The 10369-nt window shown below is 42.3% G+C and overlaps 1 protein-coding gene across 1 annotated transcript; it reads left to right on the top strand.

The window, feature by feature from the left end:
- Nucleotides 1-797, top strand: hbbe1.1 (hemoglobin beta embryonic-1.1). The gene is made up of 3 exons (XM_077213516.1): nucleotides 1-178; nucleotides 279-501; nucleotides 589-797. The coding sequence occupies exons 1-3, from the start codon at nucleotides 87-89 to the stop codon at nucleotides 715-717; spliced, it is 444 nt and encodes a 147-aa protein (XP_077069631.1). The 5' UTR covers nucleotides 1-86; the 3' UTR covers nucleotides 718-797.
- The last annotated feature ends 9572 nt before the right edge of the window (nucleotides 798-10369 follow it).

Raw genomic sequence — 10369 nt, 5'->3', positions numbered from 1 at the left:
AAAAGTACATCTCTGAAACTCTCTCTTCACAGGATTCTTCAGCTGCTGTTAAAGGCATTTAGTCTGAAACTTCTAAAGTCGGAAACATGGTTGAGTGGACAGAATTTGAGAGGGCCACCATCCAGGACATCTTCTCCAAGATTAACTCCGACGTTGTTGGTCCCCAAGCTCTGGCAAGGTATTGAGTCTTAGCAATAGTTTAACTTTAAGGCATGCGACTAATTAAGAAACTGTAGGCTACACTGATAAAAACGATTTCTTCTCATCGTGTTTCGTAGATGTCTTATCGTGTACCCCTGGACCCAGCGGTACTTCGGCAATTTTGGAAACCTCTACAACGCCGCTGCCATCTTGGGAAACCCCATGGTTGCTGCTCACGGTAAAACTGTGCTCGGTGGCCTGGACAGGGCTGTGAAGAACATGGATAACATCAAAGGCACCTATGCTGAACTAAGTGTACTGCACTCCGAGAAGCTCCACGTAGATCCTGACAACTTCAGGGTAAAGTTATAGGTCTTGTTCTGGCTTCATTGTTCACGTATCTCGTCTGTGTATATATATATATCACTGCTCTCTGTCCTCCCACAGCTTTTGGCTGACTGCTTAACCATCGTTGTTGCTGCACAACTGGGTGCTGCATTCACACCTGCAGTCCAGGCCGCTTTTCAGAAATTCATCGCCGTCGTGGTATCCGCCCTTGGAAGACAGTATCACTAAACCTGCTTGTGCACAGAGGACCATCTGATGTTTAGAATATGTTCTTCTGAGTTGAAGCAAATAAATATTTCAAAATTCAATATTCAGTGCATCGTGTGTTCTTTCATATTCGCATGAATTCACTCTTTGTGTCTTTAGGATTGCTTCTGCTGCAGACAACCTTTGACAAACCTTGGTAAAATAAAACAGTCTATAAAAGATCATCTTATATTAAAATAGGCAGCATGTTCCTGCATAACCTAACGAACACCCTCATAAAAATACTGTTGAAATAACGGAAATAACACTTTATTTTGATAGTCCACTTTAGACATCCTACTAACTATAATTAATTTTGCAACTACATGTCAACTAACTGTCATTAGAGTATTAGTAGACTGTCTGCCTAATATCTGCTAACACTTTATTTTGATCCTCCACCAATAGATAATCTACTGACTATAAGTAACTTGTCAATTCAACTTATTCTACTAACCCGAACCATAACAACTAACTGTATACTGACAGTCTACTAATACTCTAATGAGAGTGACATGTAGTTGCAAAGTTACTTATAGTTAGTAGAATGTCTAAAGTGGACTATCAAAATAAAGTGGAACCAAATAACCTTAATAAATGCAGAGTAGTCCTATTTCAAGGTCTAATTAAACAAACACACAAAAGAAAATGAACCACTTTATGTAAACCCTATAGGATATAATATACATTCTGTCAAATAATGTCCTCAACATTGCATTGTGCCACCTCAAACTAAAATTTAATTTATATTAATACAGGGTGTTGAAATATATTTTCAGAGAGGTAATAGAGTTTGAGAGTTTCACAGTTAATTTAGCCTTGACTAGCCTATATAGTCCAAGGAGCTCATTAGAATTAGATACACACATGAACACAAAGACAAATATAATCTTTTCAATGTTCATTGAAAAATCATGATAATATTAGATGTTTTAATCGTCTATGCTACAAACATAATATCCAAATACAATTTGCTCATTGTCGCAGAGTTCACTGATGATGTTATTTTATTCAAACAGAACCATACGAATTAAAATAATAATTTGATTTCATGAAAAGTCTGTTATTTTAATAATGAGGGTTATGATGGTAATAGTGCTGATTCATAACATAAAGGCCAAAATAATAATAATAATTATAATAATAATAGAAGACATTTTAATGTATTTTAATGGAAATTAAATAATAGAATGCACCAAATGAATGGGGTTTCGATGGGGTTTAACCCCATTAGTAATATTAGGTTTGCATATTGCACGTTGAAAAATAACTTTAAATGTTTTTTCCGAGCGAGAGACGCCTCATTTGTTAAATATAAAAATGGTTCACAATTGACGCAAAACAGATTTGTTTCATGGGTTTGAAATTGTCACGTCGTGCGGTTGAAGCAGAGATGAGGCTGGATCCAAGTGCAGCACACGCTTTAACAAACTACAAACTAAACAGACTGGATACAGGACTCAGGAACAGGATTCAAGAACAGGAACAAACCAACACGAGCGTTAACAGTCAAACATTAAACAAGAACTCACAAAGATGAGGCTAAAACACATGGCTTAAATAAGGGACAAACGAGCTAGACAAGATAACAAGGGGGCGTGGTTAATGGGAAACACCTGGGATAACTAATAGACAAGGAACCACTGAACATGACAAGACACAAAACCCACATCATGACATAACCCCCCCCTTAAGGGCGGCTCCTGACGCCCAACAAAACAAAAAAACCCAAGAAAGTTCAAGGAGGGCGGTGAAGCACAGGCGGTCTTGGGGGAGGGATGGAGGGCCAGGCCCATGCAGGGGAACAGACCCTGGACATAGACAAGGCGGGCCTGGACCGTGGAGCGTGGGCGGACCTGACTGAACAGGCGGCCAGGGCGGAGCAAGACGAGGCGGAGGCCAGGGCGGAGCAAGACGAAGCGGAGGCCAGGGCGGAGCAGGCCAGGGCGGAGCCTGCTTGGCAGGGGACCAGGGCGGAACAGGGCGAGATGGCGGCCAGGGCGGAGCCTGCTTGGCAGGGGACCAGGGCGGAGCACACTTTGCAGGAGACCAGGGCGGAGCACACTTGGCAGGGGACCAGGGCGGAGCACACTCGGCAGGGGACCAGGGCGGAGCACACTCGGCAGGGGACCAGGGCGGAGCACACTCGGCAGGGGACCAGGGCGGAGCACACTCGGCAGGGGACCAGGGCGGAGCACACTCGGCAGGGGACCAGGGCGGAGCACACTCGGCAGGGGACCAGGGCATAGGAGGCTCAGGTGAAGATAGCACCGACAAGGTCCATGTCAGCGCTGCCTCCATGGCCCTCTCAGGGTACCTACTGCCCCCCCCAAAAAAATACTTGGGGAAATCCGCGGGAGGAACCTCCGGGCTGTAACAGGGTTCAAGAGTAACCTCCCAGAGCTTGAAGGACACAGATAAGACGAGGCACAGAGGCGGGGCCGGCAGGGCGAGGCGCAGAGGCGGGGCCGGCCGGGCGAGGCGCAGAGGCGGGGCCGGCCGGGCGAGGCGCAGAGGCGGGGCCGGCAGGGCGAGGCGCAGAGGCGGGACCGGCAGGGCGAGGCGCAGAGGCGGGACCGGCAGGGCGAGGAGTCTGGTTACGCTCACCGGAGCCTGGCGAGCCGAAGGAGTCCTCCTTCTCCTCTTCCTGCGACGGCGAGTCACTGGGCTAGATACTCTCACTTGGCTAGATTCACTCACTTGGTTTGATTCAGCACTGGACGCACTTGACTCGGCGCTTGACTCGGCGCTTGACTCGGCGCTTGATTCACTTGACTCGGCACTTGACTCACTTGATTCGGCACTTGACTGACTTGACTCGTGAAGCGCGGGCTTGTGGAGCGCGGTCTCGGCAGGGCTGGAGTGAAACGCGGGTTCGGCTGAGCAGACGTGAAGTGCGGGCTTGTGGAGCGCGGTCTCGGCAGGGCTGGAGTAAAACGCGGGTTCGGTTAAGCAGACGTGAAGCGCGGGGTTGTGGAGCGTGGTCTCGGCAGAGCTGAAGTGAAGCGCGGCGCGGGCGAGACCGGGCTGACGTGAAGCGCAGGCTCTCGCAGCTTCTCCTCCACGCCCACGGTAAACGAAGAGCCGCTCCACAACAGGGTCAAGTCGATATACCACTCTAAAGACACGTGCGGATCAGGTTCGGGCATCTGAGACCCGAGAGGTTCCGATAATCCCCCGCGGAAGAAGATCTTCAAGCACTGTGTGCTCATTTGCGCGAGATGCGCCAGCTCGAGGAATTCTGTGACATAATCCTCGATGGCGCGATTCTCCTGGCGAAGACGGAGAATCTGGACGTCGACTGGACTCCAGAAAGGCATGGCTGCTGGATCACGATCTGGTGAGTTCTTCTGTCACGTCGTGCGGTTGAAGCAGAGATGAGGCTGGATCCAAGTGCAGCACACGCTTTATTTAACAAACTACAAACTAAACAGACTGGATACAGGACTCAGGAACAGGATTCAAGAACAGGAACAAACCAACACGAGCGTTAACAGTCAAACATTAAACAAGAACTCACAAAGATGAGGCTAAAACACATGGCTTAAATAAGGGACAAACGAGCTAGACAAGATAACAAGGGGGCGTGGTTAATGGGAAACACCTGGGATAACTAATAGACAAGGAACCACTGAACATGACAAGACACAAAACCCACATCATGACAGAAATCATATTAAACACGAATTGAGTTTTCAGCCTTCATCCTCTTTTTAAATTAGTTTAAAAGTTCATCTGTCTTGTACAAATGGTGTAAAATGTAGGCTACCGAGAAATTGTTTATCAATAAAATTTAATCAATATAATTTACTCTATTAAAAGTCACCCAGATAGCAACATAGTGTCGGCCCAGATCCGGTCCACGTCTGGGCTGGGTTTCCCAAAAGCATCGTAACATCGCAGAAAACAAAAAAAATATATAAATAATTTAATCTAATAATTTTAATCTAAATTTAATAAAGGAACAAAAAATTAAATAAAATATGTACTAATATGCTTTAAAGACTGGGAAAAAATAGGGATGAACAAAAAAAAAGTCAATGACTTCCTGACGTGCACGAAACCCAGCCATGTATTGGGCTTTTCTTGGTTGGGCATCATTTGGTCCCCTCATGCCATTTTCGTCCTCCTCCTCCTCCACCTCTTCATCTTCCGCCCTGTTAAGTAAGGACACTCTTAAATGTCCTGCTACAACTACAAACATTCTCAAACTGCTGGGGTTTGTGGCTGCAGTCTGGATAACAGAAGAAGGAAGCTGAGGCCTGGGAGGGTTGTTTGGAGGACTAGGAGATAGTAGATGCTGGGAGATGGCAGATGAAACTGATAGTTCCTCTGAACATGAAGGACCTGACTCAGGCTCAGGTTAAGTTACCCCTACTCCTCTGTGGATGACAATACCACCACAAATGCCATCTGAAGCACTTGTGCCAAGTAATGACCAGGGGTCATTATCCCTCCTCATCTCCTCGCTCCTCCGTCCTCCATCCTATGACCCGGAAACCGATCGAGCTCGGCCATCTTGAAGGACGTCTCAATTCTCTAATTGCACCGCGAGGAGGCGAGGATAGAGGAGTGAGGAGGCTTCCTGAGGAGCGATGATCGAGGATACACAGGTCTATACTATGCGGTAGTGTTCTATCTACTTAACGTGACGCACGTATAAATTCTCCTCCCCCTTCACATCAGCTCCAAGTGCTAACCATGGCAGAACATTCAAACACACATAAATGTGAGTATTAAGCATGAAGTTATTGTAAATGTGAGTTATTTTTTGACAGTGTCTTAACATACTTTTCAGCAGTTTTAATTATGTTTATTGATTTTACTGCTTATTGCTTTTAATTGTTGAATTAATGCCTCTTATATTGATAAATGGAGAATAGAGAATGATTTTAATTTGTTGTTAATTTGTTTTGATGTGTTGATTTCACAGTATATTTGTAGTTTATGCCTGCAGGGGTTAATATGCAACACATTAACATTTCGAACTGCTTCACTGTGGTGTAAAATTCTTTCTTACAGGGACTGATGAGGAGATAGAAAACTTAATTAGATTGCGTATGGAGCTTGATTCTGACTTCACTGGGAAGAGGAACAGTGCCAAAAAAGCCTGGATGTGAGTTATGTTCTAGTATGCATGGGGAAAATATGCTTTGTCTTCACTTTGTTTGATAAATGCATTAAGGTTTTGATAATATTCTTACACTATCTTTGTCTGTGTTTCAGTATATAGTTTGTTGATTTTGATTGTGTAGTAAAGTTCTTCAGAGGATTGGTTTAGATGGAAAAGTTACTCCAAATCAAAATTCCAAAAAATGGGACAATCTAAAGAGAAAATATAAGGTATGTACAAAATGAATGCATGTATTTATTTCAATTGGTGTGAATTTTCTTCTTGCTAGTTTAATAGAGAATATATTTATTTTATTTTAGGAGCTTCGCCGTCCTCCTACGGGCACAGGAACAGATAGTGGGGAGGCCACAGCAGCCACATGGCCGTGGTTTTCTGCCATTCATGAGCCTATTGGGGGGAGGCCGTCTATTGAGCCTCCCATCCTCATAGACTCATGCGATGCAGAAGTCACTTGCTGTTCTGCTGTGTCCAAAGACCCTGGCTTGCCACCATCCGCATCTGTGGAGGAAAGGGAGGAGGAGGACACAACGTCCTCTGCAACGCCTGGCACAGGCAACTTCCAGGAGGAAAGACCCTGTACTTCTTCGGGTCCCCCGCCACCTAAAAAGAAAAGATCCAACAGAGTGCTAGATTTTCTAGAGAAGGAGACAGAAAAAGAGGAGGAACGTTTTCAAGCCACGCATGAGTTAATGCAATCTACGTCAACTAGGTTCCTTGACCTCTTTGAACAGCTGATTAAAAAAAGTTGAACACAATCTCTGTTTGTCGTTTTTGCTTTGAGATTTTTTTTTTGTGCCATTATATGCCTTAATAGATGTTTTATGGTAAACACAGTTGCCAGATGAGTACAAAACAAAAATATAGGCATAATTGGCAAACATGTTTATTTACATGAAACTATTTCATCTATTGATAATATGGATATTGCAAATAAATAAAAAAAGTAACTTGTGAGGCTAGAGACATGGGTATTTATTTTTTATTTTTATCCATACACAATCTGAAACTAAACTTTGTGTGGAGCAACATTTGTCTTCATGTAGGCTATCTACAAATAATCATGCTCATTTAACTCCACCGGATACACCTGAGGAGCTGAGAGTTTTGCTGCCAGTTTATCACGCCAGGCATTTACACTACAGACCCCTCTCACTGGACAGGGTGGAGGTAAACCCACATCATCCACAACTTCAGGGGCTTCAATTATGTCTCCTGTTGTCAGGCAAATGTTATGCAGAACTGCACACGCCACGATAACTGTTGGGGCAAAGGTGTGGTCCACCTCAAGAGACTTGAAAAGCAGGGACCTCCAGCGTGTTTTCATCATACCAAAGACCCGCTCAATTATGGAGCGAGCCTTGGCGTGGTAGTGATTGAAGAGGGCCTGCACTCTCCCTTGCACTGGCTCCCGGTACGGAGTAATGATGGCCACAGGATGGATGATGCAGGGGTAGCCTCCATCCCCCAAAAGGAAGTATCCTTGTGGAGGATACAATGCCTCTTTATAGATTTTGCTGTTTCTCAGGACTCTAGTGTCATGGACAGAACCAGGATATCCCACAAACACATTAAGGAACCGGTCCTTCCCATCACATACTGCCTGCATCTGAATGGATGGGAAGAGTTTTATATTTATGTAGTCCTGACCAGTGGGTCCAGCGGGGGTCTTGATGCGGATATGACACCCATATATAGCACCCACACACTTGGAGAAGACGGGGCTGTTGGCCAAATTTTCCAAACCAAGGACAACCTCATCAAGGTCTTGTGCATCTGGCATTTGTATGAGCTGCTGGTGCATGGCTGCAATCTTTATGGTTCCTGTGTGAACCAGCCTGCAAACAGAGGATACTGGCACCTGAAAGGCCCGGGCCACCACACTGTATGACAGACCATGTGCTAGCCAGTACACAGTTACCAGTATGGTTATGTGGTGTCCCCAACCATGTGCTTCATATTGTGGCAGCATCCTTATCAAAGCTTCCATAGAGTCCCGGCTCAGTCGAAAGTCCACCTTGAGGTTCTGCCTACCATCGAAGTATAATTTTAGCAGTGGTACGGTGGCATTTATTTCAGCATAAATCGAAGTAGCTGTTATTTTAACCTGTAATTAAAAAAAAACATGTAAATATGTTTATTTCATGTATAAGCAAATATCACTGTTCAGTTTAAATTAAGAAATTATATACAATAACAAAGGCGGCTATTAATCTGAATTCAAATATTAACCCCACATATCTGCACATAGTATTTTTAACAATACCTCAGCCAGGAGTAGGACACGACGCAATCGTGCTTTCCATCTACTTGAGCGACGCTGTTCATGTTGTGCAATTTGGTGAAGAATGTGTTGTAATGATAGGGCACAGGATATACCTACTATCGTTTTCATCGTAATTGTAGATGGAAATGTGTAATGAAAATTGGTTTATATACAGAATACACACCTGACTCTTATAAAAGTCCAATGATGATGTAATGGAATTAACAATAACACTATTAGGCTAACAAGTTGTAAACAATTGATCCTTGTATGTTTGCATATGCAAAAAAATTATGTACAAGGTATTGTGCATGAATTCATAGTTAAATAACCCAGACCTTTTGCAAACTTTTATTGTATTTTGCTTTAGTAAGAATGGTGTTCTTGCCACAGTTTATTAATTATTATTATTGTTTATGTAAGACACAAATGTATGTGAAATCACAACAACTCTAGTAGGACAGTTGCAGAATTATATCAAAGCACTAAAATTAAACAAACTGTAATATTACTGTAAAATTAATACTATAGCCTACAACAAATAAAAAGCAGTTAATAACTGGGAATAATTCATTGTTAATAATAACTGGTAATGTAAAAAATAAGAACAAATGTTTTGTTTTGTGGAGGTTGAAACGGTAACAATATAAATAATTATCTCTAATGTTCAAGAATCCCGACATGCAAGCTAAATCCAGCGGTGTAGAGTCATCATTACTTGACAACGCTTTGAAGTGACGCTAAAGGGGGCGAGGATATATCATTTCACTTCCTTCAATTCATCCGTCCTCGCATCTTTTCCTTGCTTCCTTCCCTCGCATCCTGAAGAGGTGGAGCTAAGACGCGAGGAAAGGAAGCGAGGAAAGGAAACGAGGATGCACAAATAAGAAATGAGAAGCACCCCAGGTCTTTTCATCCTCTGCTGTGAGAAGGGGGGACTCATTAGCCCCACCAACTGTTTAATTAAATGTTGTCCTCTGCAGTGCCCTTTTCCTTTTAGCAAGGCTGGCAAAGTCCTGCCACTTCTTCATGACCTCCTTCCCTGAACTTTTAATGCCCCTTAAAGTCAGTTTTGTAATATCCTCCCAGATTTTTTATTTTTGTTTTATTTGTATGACTGCCCTTAAACCTGCTGAATAAGATTTGTTGTGTAGCTCCACCTCCTCTAAAATGTCATGAATCTCCTCTTTTTGAAAAATGTATTTTCTTTGTTATTTGGTTCAGCCATTTTTCTGGTGCCTCCATCCGTAGGTTTGTGCTTTTATAGATTATTGGCCTCATAGAACACATCAGATGCACATCAGATTAAACAATTAGGCTATTTTTGGATCCACAACAGAACCGGAAGACAATACAATGCTGAATAAAGTCCTAGTTTTTGTTATTTTTGGACCAAAATGTATTTCCGATGCTTCAAAACATTCTAACTAACCCACTGATGTCACATGGACTACTTTGATGATGTCTTTATTTCCTTTCTGGACAAGGACAGTATACCGTTCATACATTTTCAATGGAGGGACAGAAAGCTCTCGGACTAAATCTAAAATATCTTAAACTGTGTTCTGAAGATGAACGGAGGTCTTACGGGCTTGGAGCGACATGAGGGTGAGTCATTATGACATCATTTTCATTTTTGGGTGAACTAACCCTTTAATATCTGTAATTGTATTTTCACTAGTGAAATGTCACCATAGGCTGCCATTCAAAATCAATTGTTGATATCAAGAATTGATTTCTTACTAGTTTCAATTCCAATTTCACATATCAGAAATACAATTCTTACTAGTAACAATGTTCATTTTTGATATCAATAATTCCATTTTCACTAGTGACAATGTTAATTTCTGATATCATGAATGTGATTGTTACTAGTAAGAAAGCCATTTTAGATATCTGAAATAATATTGATATTAGAAATACATTTTCAGATATCAAAAATGAAAAATTTTACTAGTAGCAATTTAATTGTTGATATCAAGTATAGACATTTCAACTAGTGACAATTGAATTATTGATATCAGGAATTCACATTTTTATAGTGACAATGTAATTATTGATATCAAAAATGATATTTCTACTAGTAAGAAATCAATTGTTGATATCAACAATTAATTTTGAATGGCAGCCTATGGTGACATTTCACTATAGTGGAAATACAATTACAGATATCAAGAATTCAATTGTTGATATCAAGAATTCAATTGTTGATATCAATAATTAAATTGTTGATATCA

Source organism: Siphateles boraxobius, unplaced genomic scaffold, assembly GCF_051911475.1.
Source record: "Siphateles boraxobius isolate OS27281-9 unplaced genomic scaffold, OSU_SipBor_1 66, whole genome shotgun sequence".
NCBI lineage: Eukaryota > Metazoa > Chordata > Actinopteri > Cypriniformes > Leuciscidae > Siphateles > Siphateles boraxobius.
Note: the sequence above shows the minus strand (reverse complement) of the source record. Positions and strands in the feature narration are given on the sequence as shown.